The 14,121-nt window shown below is 51.6% G+C and overlaps 2 protein-coding genes across 2 annotated transcripts in view; one reads left to right on the forward strand and one right to left on the reverse strand.

The window, feature by feature from the left end:
• BCL9L (BCL9 like) overlaps window positions 1-4,639 on the forward strand; it is a 38,410-nt gene extending 33,771 nt beyond the window's left edge. The window contains exon 8 of the mRNA XM_015884058.3: window positions 182-4,639. Coding sequence (XP_015739544.2) covers window positions 182-1,341 — 1,160 coding nt within the window. The 3' untranslated portion in view covers window positions 1,342-4,639. The remainder of the gene's footprint in view (window positions 1-181) is intronic.
• A 1,532-nt stretch (window positions 4,640-6,171) lies between these two features.
• On the reverse strand, window positions 6,172-14,050 carry CXCR5 (C-X-C motif chemokine receptor 5). Its single transcript, XM_015884059.3, has 2 exons — window positions 12,014-14,050; window positions 6,172-8,175 (listed from the first exon to the last, which is right to left on the reverse strand). The coding sequence occupies exons 1-2, from the start codon at window positions 12,050-12,052 to the stop codon at window positions 7,099-7,101; spliced, it is 1,116 nt and encodes a 371-aa protein (XP_015739545.1). The 5' UTR covers window positions 12,053-14,050; the 3' UTR covers window positions 6,172-7,098.
• Between the last annotated feature and the right edge of the window lie 71 nt (window positions 14,051-14,121).

Below are 14,121 nucleotides of genomic sequence, written 5' to 3' on the forward strand. Positions count from 1 at the left end.
GGAATAGTTCTGTGCTGTTTGTGGGCTTGGGGAGCTGAAGTTTGGATGTTGATGCTCTGCAAGTCCTTCTTGCGTCCCCTTGCTTGGAGCTCAGGGCCTTCTGAGCAGTAGGTCCCAACAGGCTCCACAGGGTGGAGGTCTGTGGGCAGAGTTAACTCTCCTCCCTTTTTCCCCTCTTTAGGTGTGACAGGGAATCAAACGAATCAGCTGCACTTAAACTCCGTGGGACCTGGATCGTCCCAGAGCCCCATGGGAATTAACCTGCCTGGTCAGCAGCCTCTTTCCCACGAACCACCCCCTACTTCTATGATGTCCTCCCCAAACCCGCTAGGCTCCAACATTCCTATGCACCCGAGTGCACCGGGGCCGGGTGTGCCCCCCCAGAACCCCATGATGCTGCCTCCAGGGCCCCAGGACTCGCTGAACCAGCAGTGCGGCCCCGTGCCCAACAGTTCCCAGATGATTCCTTCCAACCAGCTCGTGTTCCCCCGCATGCAGCAGCCCCACAACGCCATGCAGTCTCCTGCAGGAAACATGCCCATGGCTCCTGGTGGGGCAGGCGGCCCTGGCATGCAGCAGCATTTCCCACCAGGGATGTCATTGCCACCTGAGGACCTTCCTTCCCAGCAGCCCGGCCAGATGCCTCCTCAGCAGCACATGATGGGCAAGAACATCCCTCCTCGGATCGGTGAGCCCTACCCAGCCGTGCTTCCCGGGGTGGCATCGGTACTGAACGATCCTGAGCTCAGTGAGGTCATCCGCCCCACACCCACGGGCATCCCCGAGTTTGACCTCTCCAGGATCATCCCTTCGGAGAAGCCAAGCAGCACCTTGCAGTATTTCCCCAAGAGTGACAGCCAAGCACCCAAATCGCAGCCTTCCAACCTCCACCTCATGAACCTGCAGAACATGATGGCTGATCAGCCCCCTGTCAGGCCAGGTATGAACGCTCCCAGCCTTCCAGGGCAGCAGGGTGTGCAGAGGGGGCTCGGCATGCCCATGTGCCATCCTGGACAAGTGCCCATGCTGGGCAGGACAGGCATACCGCCCCAGCAAGGCATGATGGGCAACAGCATGCACCAGGGCATGATGTCTCCGCAGCAGAGCCTGATGGCCCAGCAGAATTTCATGCTGATGCAGGCCAAGCAGAGGAGCATGTCCGTGTCGGGGGAGATGTATGCCCAGACAGGACACATCATGTCACCTCAGGGCTCTCTTATGGGGCCCCCACCGCAGCAGAACCTAATGGTCACGCACCAGATGAGGCAGAGGAGCGTCTCCCTGGACAGCCAAATGAGTTACATCCCCGGGCCGGGGAACATGGCTAACCTGCCTTTCTAAAGCATGGGCCTGATTTGTACAGATGTTTTTAAACCTTTCGTTGGGGGCGGGTTGGAGGCCGACGCCAGTGGAGGACAGCAAGTGGGATGCTTTTCATATCGGATTTGCCTCTATACAGAAAACCAGATGTGCAGTAAACTTGATGTGATTTTTATTTTTATTATTTTTATTTTCTTTGTTCCTTTCTTTTGTCGGGGGGAAAAATAAGAGGGGTGGAGGGACTGGGAGTGGGGCAGGGAGTTATGAACCCCGTGTGGTGATCAGGGACTTCCAGACCCTGTGGCAATTTATTGTTTTCCTCCTTCTGATGTTTTTCTTTCCTTGTTCTCGTTCTGTTCTTCGTTTGTTTCGTCCTTTTTGTTTCCTTCTCTCTCCCTTTTCTTTTTTTGTGTGTTCCTTTTAAGCAACCAAACTGTGTAAGAGGGTTTTGGGAACTAGCTGTAAATAGGTCGCTGAGAAAGGCAAAAAACTTGTGCTGGTTTTTAATTGTTCTGTATTTCTGTGTTTTAATAGAAGCCTCAAAATAAGAAAAAAAAAAAAAAAAAAAAAGAAAAAAAAATGCTAAAGGCAACAGTGGACAAGGATTGAAAGCTTTCCTTGGGGAGGGGCAGGAGGATCCTCCGGGGTGCGCAGGGCATTGGGAGATCCCACTGTGGGGCGACTCTGTGTTGGAATGGTTTGCTCATGTGGGGTGTACGGCTCCATGCAGATCTCAGGCTCCTGTGCTGTGCTGGGCACGAGGACACAGCCAGTGACTGAGGACCATTGGGTAGATCAGGGCTGTGACCACTGGAACAGTGCTCATTTGGCCAGGCAGGGCTGCAGCTCCTTAGGATACAGCTGTCACTGCTGCTTTGGCTGTGAAAGGGAGGATGCCAGCCAGCCGGCACAGAAGCAGCAATGATCCAGGCTCTGCTGGTAATCACATAGTTGGGCCTGAAGGCCTCCATCAGCCGTGTTGTCTCTGGGCCTTTTCTTTCCCTTCATGCAGGGCGGTGTGTAGGGATGGAGGGACTCTGAGCTCACCTGAATCTTTCATTCTTGTGCTTCCAGGAGAGGCTAGCTGGGAACCCTGCTCTTTCGCAGCCTTCCTACACCAGTCCTTTATCAGCCATCGTCCTCCATGACCACGCCACATCCCCTCTCCCTCTACTGTTGATTGATCTCCCAGGTCTTCCTTCCTTACACTGCCCTCCTCTGGGTTTTTTCGGGTGTTTTCTGCTCCTTGCCCTGCAGCAGCCCTGTCGTACTGCACTGGGAGGCACTGCTGTTGAAGATCACAGCACAGCTCAGGTTGGAGGGGACCTCAAAGCCCACCCAGTGCCACCCCCAGCCATGGGCAGGGCTGCCCCCACCAGCTCAGGCTGCCCAGGGCCCCATCCCACCTGGCCTTGAGTGCCTGCAGGGTGCTGTCCCTGCATGCAATACCGCATTTCTGAATCAGAGTTGTGTTGTGCGATGTCAGCTGTGTGCCATGAGCCTGCCCTATGTTTCTGATAGAAGAGGTTCTTATTCTTAAGCTGCTGGAAGCTGTTTGAACAACTCAGGCTTTTTTGGCTGTGCTTCACCCTTCCCATCCTCCATTTCGTAAGGTCTTCCCGCACGCAGCACTGGTGTGCTCTCCTGTGTTGGTTCACTGAAGGGGCTGTAGGATTAAGCGTGTGCCCTTCTGCACACTCAGGGTCTCTGGATTTCTGCAGGACCCCATTCCAGCACGGTGTACCCCATGGGTATCCCACTGTGAACTCAGGGCATTTGACTGCCACACGAACACCAGTTGGAGGATTATCTCTGCAAAGCCAGACTTTGCTTACTACCTCTCTTGTAGCAGCACTTACTTTTCCCTATTAGATACCACAGAAGGAAAGGGAGATTGTTAAGTAGGAAGGCAATGGCAGAGCTTTTTGTCACCTTGCAGGCTGCTAGAAAAAGCTGTCGGGTGCCAAAATGTCGACCCAGTGGCTGCGTTGATTGGATCTGTAATGAGATGTAGCCACAGCATCTAATGAGCAGCACCTTGAGCCAATGGGGTGTTTTGTAGAGAGCAGTGTAAGGCTGAAGTGCAGCTCTGGATTTGGGAAAGGAAACTCTGCTCTCATGCTTTGCGGTGGTTGCAATCTGAGCATTCAAAGGAGCAATCCCAGAAAGTGCTTGTTGGCTATTAGAACAAAGTGGAATAGTCTTCAACCCAGGGCTAAGGCAGCATGCTTCGGACCTGATGTTGTCGCTGTTTGAGTTCTCCATCCTTTCAGAGTGTGCATTTCACGTGGGAGGATGTGGCTTGAACGTATGCAGCTTTTTCTCATCTTGAGTGGCCTGAATGGCTGTGGCTTCTCTCGGCTGCACCCCGGGGTGTTGGCTGCCGGTATTTGCTTGTAGACATCCAAATGGCACTGGCAGCCCCCTGCCCTGCTCATCGCCCACCAGCCAGTCTCAGTTAATTTTAAGCCATACTATTTTCTATAAAAGTGAAGTTTTTTGTTTGTCTGTTCTATTGGCCCCATTGAGATCTCTGCCTGCCGGTACGTTCCCTGCAGACCCCGGGCAGCCTGACAGCAGGAGGTAGACCTGTCCTCCAGAGATAGATTACTAAGAAGTAAAGCCTTTCAACTCAGCAGGCCTGTATACAAAAGGGAAATCCTGGCATTATTTCAGAGCTGCAGACTTCCAGAGCAGCAATTGGGGCTCATCTGCAACACTGTGCTGCCCTGAAGCCAAACAGCCCTACCCCGACTGCTGTGATGGGTGAGCCAAGGGGAGAGGAGGTGCTACAGAGCATCTCTACCTGGATGTTGTGCCCAGGAGCAGCACTAACCCTATCAGACCAGGGTGGATCGCCGTCAGCTGGTTGCCCGCTGCTGTGAGCTGTGTCTGGTCTCATGTCTCGTAGTTTTATTGCTCAGCATCTCAGCTTGAGTTCTGTGTACTGACTCCACCTAATCACAGGAAAAGGTTTGCCCATGTTTTAACCATGACGTTGCAAATGTTTTTTTCAGCTCCAAAAAGTAATTCATTGGGAAACAGTCGAACAATCAAGCACCTGGAATTAGCTTTCACATTGAGGTAATGGTGACTGACCTGTTCTCTATCATCCCATGGAGAAACTTCCCCAGTCATTTTGTACCATTATATAAATATATATATAAATATAAATATATAAATACAATATGTGAAGACATCTTATTGGTTTTTATTTGAAACAATTTTTAGGCTTGTTTTTGGGTATCTGTGCTGCCTGTAATGTATTGACCTGTTTTATAGGTGCCTTTTTATTAAAAAGACAAAGTTCAAAACCTGACCTCGTGCCTCTCGTCCCTGGTCTGTGTGATGTCCTGCAGGGTCCTTCACTGCAGTTGGAACCTCCTTGCTCTCAATTCTGCTCTCAGCAGAGACAGCCAGATGCTGCTTCCCATAGTCTGCATGCAGTGGATGGCCCAGCCATTTAGCTCCTTGAGCTATGGTGGATTTTGCTGCCTAAGTCCAGGCTGTGTTGTTCTGTCCCATCCTCTGCTGTGCCAGCCCATCCTCTTGCCCTGGGCATCCAACCTGCCCGGTGCCCTGGTCTCAGCCCACAGTGCAGCATAGAGCGGGCCTGCCACTGTGGTGTGGGGCTGTGGGTTGGACATAGCTGCTCACTTCTGTGGCTTGAAGCAGCTCTTCAACTGCTGTCAGTGAGAAACAGCCTCATTTTCCTCTGTTCCCTGCTGCTGCAGATCCTGTCCCAGCGCTGTTAGAGCACACCTGCTCCCAGCCACCCCTCCTGGGCAGCAGTGGGTGACGGAGCGGGGCCCAGCTGCAAGCACTGGGGGATCAGGGTGAGGACGCAGGTCCTCTTCTTGATAAGGAAAATGAAACCCTGTGTGAGTCACAGCGAGATGCACGAGGGTGTGCGGGGAGCCCCAGTTCTGCAGTGCTCCCAGGCACACGTTCATTCATGCATTCACTGGCTCGCGCTTTGTGCACGCTCTGCTGCCTGTCACGGCCCCATGGCTGCTGTGTGGGGCAGGATGCTCTGCTAAAACACCCCAGTGATGTCCCCTGGGCGGCTCAGCTGCCTCTTGGGGAATAGGAAGCAGCGTGCTGCTGTAGGAGATGCTCTGCAGGGCTGGCCTGGGCTGTTCATTCTGTTAATGCTTTGCATTTCAGGAGTTTCCTTGTCATGTCACAATGTGGAAGCAGCTCATTCACCTCTGCCCGAGCTGGGATAGTCTGACATGACCCACTCTGTGCTGGCTGCTGTCTGCAGTGTGACTCTGCATATGGTGAGGTCAGGCTGTGACTGCGCTTCTTGTTAATGGGTTGAACTTCAGGATGGATTTAGACACAAAAATCCCTCCTGCAGTGGCAAAACTGGTGTTGTGCCAACTAAGCATAAGCAGTGAGGTGAGGAGAACAGCAGATTTTAATGTTTTCCAGTGGTTGGGGTCATTCCCATATGACAGCATGTGTGTGGCTGCCATTAAGTGGAGGCCAAAGCAATGTTTGGCTAATGAGAAAAATGCAAGCAAGCAACTGTGTATGTGCTGATGCTTTACTTTGACAAGACTTATCAGTAAGCAGCAAGCTGCACAAGCCTGTTGGAGCTGCCCTGTGTGCCAGCTTGCAGTGCCATCATTAACGATGTTATAAAGCTGCCCCTCTTGTTTTGGACCAGCAGGTGAAGGGCGAGATCAGCACTCAGGATTGTTCTAAGTGAAGCTGGACATTGGATGCACCCCCTTCTAAAGGCCCTGTGTGTGCAGGTGGAGCAAGGATATCTGAAAGCATCATCTGAAAGCAAAATGCAGCGCTGCCTCTCAGCCCTCTGAAAACAAACAGAAATGATGCAAATGAGGTTTTCTTCTATGTTGTACCGCGCTGTGGGTCAGAATGCACAAAGCGATGTACAGTGAGCTGCAAAAGGAAAAGGGGAGGAAAAAAAACAGGTTACACCTTCAGCCTCACAAAGATGCGTGGTTCATTTTCTCCGTGCTCAGTCACAAGGCTGAGCCATCTGCTCAGGCACCTTCCTTCAAAGACAGCTTTTGCACACTCAGGCATTTCAAGTGAGCGAGGAAGGATGTAGCTGATGTCAGGAGAGGAATCTGCAGCAGTCAAACCTGAGTCCAAGGCCTCCTGGGCTGAGCTGTGCTGGGAAAAGTGATGTGCAGTGCCTGGATGGCAGGGCGTCGTGCAGCAGGAGGAGCCGTCCAGACAGCGTGTGGCCTTTGTCACTGGGATTGGCCCTGGGTACCCTGATGTCTTACCTGCATTTCTTGCTCTGGCTGCTGTGATAATTGTCCCCCATTGCTTCTTTTCAGCATCTCTTCAGTGAGGTGAGCAGGTGAGACGGGAACCCGTGCTGTCCTTTCCTCATCCCTCACTCACTGATGCAGCTCCACTCCCACCTGGCTGTGTGTTTTTCCTGCCCTCCCCCCTCTCCCTGTGACTCAGTCCTGTCTCTGGCTCTGTGCACAGACTCCTGCAGTTAGTTTGGTGATGGAGATGTGGTAACAACAGGCTCAACCTCCTTTGGTTCCTCCATCCCTGTCAGCGTGACAACCGGACAGTTGGCATTTGCCAACAGCTGCCAGACAGACTTTGGTCTGTATGGGAACACAGAAGCAATGCGTTGGGATTGGGGTGTTAGGAAGCTGTCAGACCTTGGTTTCCCGAGGGATGAAGAGAGTGGTGGGGACACTTAGGACTGGGACACAGCACATATGAGACTGGACAGGCATGGCCAGGCCATTTCTGCCCTGCAGCAACATTTCTGAGTTAGAAAGTGGAAATAGAGGTGGTGTTGTCAGACTCGATTCCGCAGCCCTTCCTCGTCACCTCCAGGATCTCCTGTAGGGTCTCCTGGTTTATGCAGCCCAGCTCGTGCAGGATACGGAAGAAGTCGTTACGGAACTTGACCCCAATAAAGGCATAAATGATGGGGTTGAGGCAGCAGTGCGTGAAGCCAATGGCCTCTGTCACCATGATGGCGGTGTCCAGCTGATCTTCCAGGAGGCAGTTCTTGGTGAAGGCTTCCAGCTTGGTAAGGGTGTTCAGAAAGATGACGATGTGGTACGGGCTCCAGCAGAGCAGGAACACACCGGTGACCAGGATGGCTACACGGACAGCTTTCTGCCTTTGCAGGCGCTGGGACTGACACAGAGCACGGACGATGGCCGTGTAGCAGTAACACATGACCAGCAGGGGCATGAAGAAACCCACGCTGTGGTACAGGAAACGAGTTGCCAGCCACACGTTGTTGCCATGAATCCCAGCTTCTGGAAAATAGCAGATGCTGCGGTTGCTCTCATCTGTCCAGACTTCCATGAAGATGAGATCGGGTAAGGTGAGGAGCAGGGAGGAGAGCCAGATGGCCGTGCAGGTGAGGTGGATGGAGCGAGCTCTGCGCTTGCGGTAGGTGTGGATTGCGTACACGATGGCCAAGTAGCGATCCACCGCGATGCAGCCCAGCAGCATACTGCTGCAGTAGAAATTGATCTTGTGGACAGCACTGAGGATCTTGCAGAGGAAGGTCCCAAATACCCACCCAGCCAGGCTTTCAACCACGCTGAAGGGGAAGGTGAGCAGCAGCGCCAGGTTGGCCAGGGTGAGGTGGAAGAGGAAGTTTTCCGTGGTTGTTCGAGACCGTTTGAACCTCTCTAAAATGACCAGGACCAGGGCATTGCCCACAGTTCCCAACAGGAACATCAGCAGATAGGCGAGCGGTATGAAGACCTTCCTGAAGGGGTCTCTCTGGTTGCCAACCACAGATGAGGCTGGATTGAAGCAAAAGTAGCCTTCCAAAGAAGGAGTGCTGTTCTCAGCCTCGTAGTAACCGCTCAGCTCCACCTGGCTCTGGGAACAGAGAGTCTGGTTACAGGAGGGCAATTTCTGAACAGAAGAACCCAATCACCCAGCTCTCCCACTGCGAGTGGCTGTGCGCCCCCTTATCATTAATTAACATACTTGGGGATATTCTGGCTTCCAGAGAAAGAACCACTTCCAACTTCTGTTTTTTGCTCAGCTACCTCCTGGAGGCATCTGATTTCTTACAACACTCATCTCCGACTTTTTTCCCCACCTACTTGTAGCACAGCCTGTCCTGCCTGCTGACAGGTACAAAACAGCTGGAGGAGTGAATGCATCAGAGGAACTGGGATGCCACAGCTACAGGGATGATTCTGGGAAGGGAAATCTGCTCTGCTGGTGAACTCTGTGGTTCTGAATTAATTGCAGTCAAAGCCAGAAAGGGGAATCTGAAAACACCACTCAGACTGGGCTGACAGCTGGTAAGGAAAGCGTGGTAGAGCTGCTGCAGATGGTGGGCATGCTCTGTCCTCAGGCGCTGGCAGAAACCTGCTGCTAACAAAAGCAAAGGGCTCAGATGTACACTCAGCACGGGAGGCTTGTGGCAAGCTCAGCCATCACTGGCAAAACGGGAAGAGCTCCACAACACTTGTTGTGTACTCCCCCACCCACAGCCTCTCTGGAGACCAGCCCTGAGACTTCAGCATCGACCACAGAGGAAGTCTTTGCTTGCTGCTTTCATACCTTTCACTGCCAGCTGTGGCTGTTTGCACCTGCTGTGCCTTCACTTGGCAGCCAAAGTTCCCATCTAAAAATACTAGCCCCACTTTAGAGCTAATTTGGGGGGAAATTTTTGCCCTTTCGTCCTCTCCCTGCATGTGCTAAGTCGAGTGACTGCAAGTGACCTCAAGTTCTGCACTGTACTTCGTTAGAAAGGGTGACTGCATTTATTCTTGGTTAAAAGCCTTCCCCATGTGATGTGCCGAGTGCCTCCATAAGCAACCTTCTCAGGTAAGGAGCTGATGTGGCAGCGTTCAACTCGAACTGCTGCACTGCTGAAACCATGTGTGTGGCTTCAAGGGGAGCCTGAGGGTGTTGAAGAAGCTGAAGTCTACAGAGCATTACTGAATGTGTACGAAAGGCTTGGCTGGTCCTCAGGTAGTGGGGTAAGCAATCCCTTGGGGAAAGTGTTGAATCATAGAATGGTTTGAGATGGAAGGGACCCTCAAAGGCTGCCTGATGCCACTCCGTGCAGTGCACAGGGACACCCACAGCTCCAGCAGTGCTCAGAGCTCCATCCAACCTGACCTTGGCTGCAGACATGGTGCATCTGCCATCTCTCTGAGCAATCTGGCACAATGACCAAAACAGGCTGCTCAGGACTTGGGGTGATCATGCTGGAGAATCCCAAAGGGAGCATGTTGGAATGGGCTTAGCTTAAATGGAGAGAGGCTGAACAACCCCAGTTTTAAGGAGTAAAAATGAAACGACGGGCAGTGGCTGGGTGTGCTGGTCAGAGTATTGGAGCGCTGCGTGGAACAGCTGCAGGTGAGGGCTGTGTGTGTTGTTAAATGGTTTTGGCTGCTGAATGGTTGCCAGCATCACCATACAGTCAGAGCTGGAGGTGCAGAGGCCACTATCAGCCACCATCTGATTGCAGATAAGATGGCAGGTAGGGCTCTTACTGTAAGCCACTCGCTGCGGGCAGAGGAAGTGTGCGCAGAGCTGTATCTGAGGCATCCTCTCATGTGCATCTCCGAGCTACAAGTGTGGGTGGGAACAGACAGAGATGAGTTGAAGATGAACATGAAAGGATGAAATGTGTGTATCCAGGCTCAGATTGGAAGGGCAGATGACCAGAGCTGCAGGAGATGCACTGAATGCAACAGGCCAAGGCTTGCGCTGTGATTGCTGCTTTCAGACTGGAAGCATATCAACTGACCTGGTCATAGTCTACACATGGGCACCTTTGCAAAGGTAGTAACAGACAGAGCAATTTGTATGTGTGCTCTGCTGGAGGAACACGACAAAAGTAGGGCCTTTTCCTGAAACTAAGCAATAAAATGCATGCCTGCATTTGTGGCAATGGGAGGCACGATGCTGTCACGCTTTTTGTTCAGGGATCCCCTGTCCCACCCTACAGTCACGCAGGCCTCCTGTGCACATCAGCTGCTTTTCTCAGTTCTGCACAACTGCCAGCAGTCCAAACATTTGCCTGTAGAAGAGCAGCAGCAGTCTGTGTGCTATTAGGGATTTTCCAAGTGACTCATTCCCTTCTAACCCATCCAGGGCCAGGAAAGCATCTCGCATTCCCAAAGCCTTAAAACAGAAATTGCCCACATTGGTGTGCAGCTCTGCAAGTACTGACTGCAATCCTGCTCCTCAGCTCTCTAGAGGCTGAAGGAGAGAAAAACATACTTAAAAGCAAACACCACGCTCCTGCCATGCTTATGCCTTATTGCCTCTTGAGCCACATCAGCCCTGTGATAAGAATTGGCCTTCAGTACCATGGAAGACCACATGGAGATCTCAGTGATCCTTCTGCAGCATTTTCCTCTGTCTAGTCTGCAGCTGAGAAATTAAGCAGGCAAAGTTTTCTTGCTATGGAGAACTGGGGTCATAATTTTTGCTGTGTTACTTTTCCACAGTGTTACAGAGCTAATTGGGCAGCAAGGTTTGGTCGGGGCTCCTGCTGCACTTACTGGGTAATACTGAGATAAATGCCCTCTCAGTACAAACATTCCAACTGTGCTCAGCCTGCATTTGTCCCATTGGTCAGCTGGCCTTCTCCTGTTAGGGCAGGTTTGTGTTGCTGCTTTGGTAGAACAGCCTTGAGGCCTTTTTTGCAGATCAATCTGGACACAGCATTGATGCAATCACTGCGTGTGGCACCCCCAAACCACACGTGGCACTGCTCTGTGTGATCTATGGCCTGTTCCAGGGAGGAACAAGCCCTGTTTGCCATGGATTTTTTATGCTGAATAAACAAGAATAAAAAGGGTAGGGAAAACCCCTCCCAGTTCTCTTTTTTCTCAGATGTACAGGAAAAAGACAGAAAAATAGCTAAAAATTAAATCCAGCATTTCTCTCTGGGACAGAAAATAAACAAAAACTGAGGTCTGCTGCACAGAGCCACGATATGAAAACAGAAATTGTGAGTTGCGATGCTATAGAACTCAGCTAATGATAGCACTGCTGTGGACTTCCCCTCAGACAGCACAATGAGCTCTAAAAGGTACAGCTGCTGTCTTTCACCTGCAACTGTAGGATAGAGAACTACAGGGCAGAATATATGATGTCATCAGTCTCCGTTAGAAGAAGTGTTTGCAGTTTATCTTCCTTGTTTTCTAATTCCCTTCTTGTAAGTTAAGTGTGTGTTTCCCTCCCAGCGTGGCCTCGGGCAGCCTGCTCACAGGGAAGGCATGCGTTACCCCCACCTTATGTCCATGCCAACAGCTGTGCTGAGAGCAGAGAAGGGTTTCCCTATGAGATCCCAGCTGGGAAGTGTTCAGACCAATGGGCAGCATGGAGCAGAGGACTGCATCACTCAGTTTCTCCTGGTGATGCTCTGGCCATTCCCACAGGAGTTGGGGACTTGGGGGTTTCTGCACAGGATCATTTTGCACCCCCAGCCTGTCAGGGGCTGCATTGCATTAGCTCTGCACAAACTCAACAGTGCCACTTTTAAGTTCCTCCATCCCTCAAGTCCAGAATTATGGGCTATAAAGTCTAATTGTGTGGATGTAAGTAGTTGCTCCGGTCCTCTTGCTTCTAACATAAGCCATTAGAAGACGGTGACATTGCACCCAGGTCCCTCAGCCCACCCGCAGCTCTGCCAGCTCTACCCCCTTGTTCTCTCTAACAAGTAAAGCCAGGCCAAACTCACCAAGTCGTAGGTCTCCGATGAGTAGCTGACAGGCCCCATGGTGTCAGGATCTGCCTCTCCTCCAGCAGGTCAGCTAAAGTTCTTCTTTTTTGGGGTGGAGTTAATCATTTAAGTGAGCAGGGAGGGACTCAGCAAGTAACAATATGGTATTTGCAAGGCAAATGAGCTCCAAGTGAAGGGTGACCTATATGATGTAAAGATTGGCCTCTCGGTTTATCACGCTTTCTTAAGTGTTTTGATTTTCACAGCGAAGCTTGAAAAATCCACATTCCTTTGGTCTGTAATGAGAAGATCCATGATGTCCATAATTCCATCCTGTAAACTTCAGGGCTCTTGGCTGCTACTGTCCTAGTCCAGGGCAATCTGAAAGCTCTGTGCCCAAAATCTCACCAGGTCTGGATGCCCTCTGGAGCTTCGTAAAGCTCTGCAGACATCATTACTCATATCTGCATAACCATAATCCTTTGCCGGGGTCTTCCTGGCCACTCCAGCCTCAGGGACCTACAGCCATTCTCTATCTCCTGCTGCTTCATCCCTTGTTGTACTCACACTGGAGTGCAGAGGCTGCTGATGGAAAGGGCTGCCTCAGTGGCTGCTCTGCAGTTAACTAAGGGCATTAGTTAACAGAGGCTGCTAACTAATTGAGAAGTTAATTGAAAGTTTCTAATCTGAGGAAGGCAGGCACAAGCCTGCTGGAGCTTCTGTTTGAACACGAAGCCTGGCAGAGTCACACCGGTGAGGAAGGAGACAATACACTGGTAAGCACTATTGGGTTTTGTCTCTGTGGTTCTTAGCAGGAGGCATCTCCTGGGCTGTGAGTCCAGGCCCTTAGAAGAGGGCTGGAGATGAAAAGGCTTCAGGGAACACACCCTGGTGTCACAGGCAACAATTTCCCTTGCAAGTACATGCTGCACTATGTGATTGCTACCACAGATGAAGCACAGGATCTGTATGTTGCTGCGCTGTTAAACACGGGAGAAGTGCCAGAGAGGAAAACATAGACAAAAAATAAGCAGAGATAATTTACTCAGCTGTACAAAAAAAGATGATTAAATACACTCCTTAAGGATGGTCTGCTCTATAAGTACCAAGCATTTCAACTGACCAGTTTGACACTACACTGACTTTCTAAGCCAAATCCGTTCTGACTCCTGGATCTTCTCTCTGATGTTTCCAGTCATCTCATTTGTTGTTACCATCACAAATAAAGCTTTGCAAACCCAGATTCACCCAGCTGGTAACTAGTGACAGACTTTGCTCTTTTAAGGTCAGTGCGTGCTATTTCCTGCACCTCTCTCTGCAAAGCACGATGCCCAGCACTACTGAGAGCTGAGAAAAGGCAGCACAGATGTAGCAGAGCAGAGACCTCTGCAGCAATGATTGCTGTGCCCGGCAGCACAACACAGGTGAGATGTTTCCCTGCCAAAGGAAAGCATAGAATCTGTCTGCAGATTCCTGCTTGTCATGCATGGAATGGAGGCCTAAAAAGGACGATACGTGGGAGAGAGGGTGAGAAAGGATGAGGGCAGCTCTGTGCCTTGGGTTGATGGCTGACATGGCAAGGAGTGCACAGCACAGTGAGTGCTCTGGGGGCTGAATAACTTAACAATGAGGTTTGTTAATGCGTGTTCATCTATTGTGGGGAACAGAACAGCAGCATAGGCTGGGTGTGCAATGTGTGGGAGGGAAAAACACTGCTTTTTGAGGGTAAAAACAATGCTTTTTGAGGGCGAAAACACTGCTTTTTGAAGCTTTTTGAGGGTAAAAACACTGTTGCGGAGGGTGGAGGCAAAACACTGATCAGAAACTGGTGGTAGAAGGAAGGAACGAGCTACGTGAGCATGAAGCCTCACTGCTGCATGGCAGCCATGGCCGTCCCACACAGCCCGCCTGCCCGCTCCGCCATCTTACCCCGCCCCCTCCCACCGGAAGGCCCACCCATGAGGCGGACCGGAAGTGCACCACGGGCCGTAACCCTGCCCCCGCCACAGCTCTGCTCACGTGACCGCGGGAGCTCACGCACGATCGAGCGTGCTGTGCGTGCAGCCGTACGTGCGTGCGTCCGTGCGTGCGTCCGTGCGTGCGAGGCGGGGCGACGTGCCGTGCCC

The sequence above is a fragment of the Coturnix japonica genome, chromosome 34, assembly GCF_054131305.1.
Source record: "Coturnix japonica strain WE chromosome 34, WE-NBRP24, whole genome shotgun sequence".
Taxonomy (NCBI): Eukaryota; Metazoa; Chordata; class Aves; order Galliformes; family Phasianidae; genus Coturnix; species Coturnix japonica.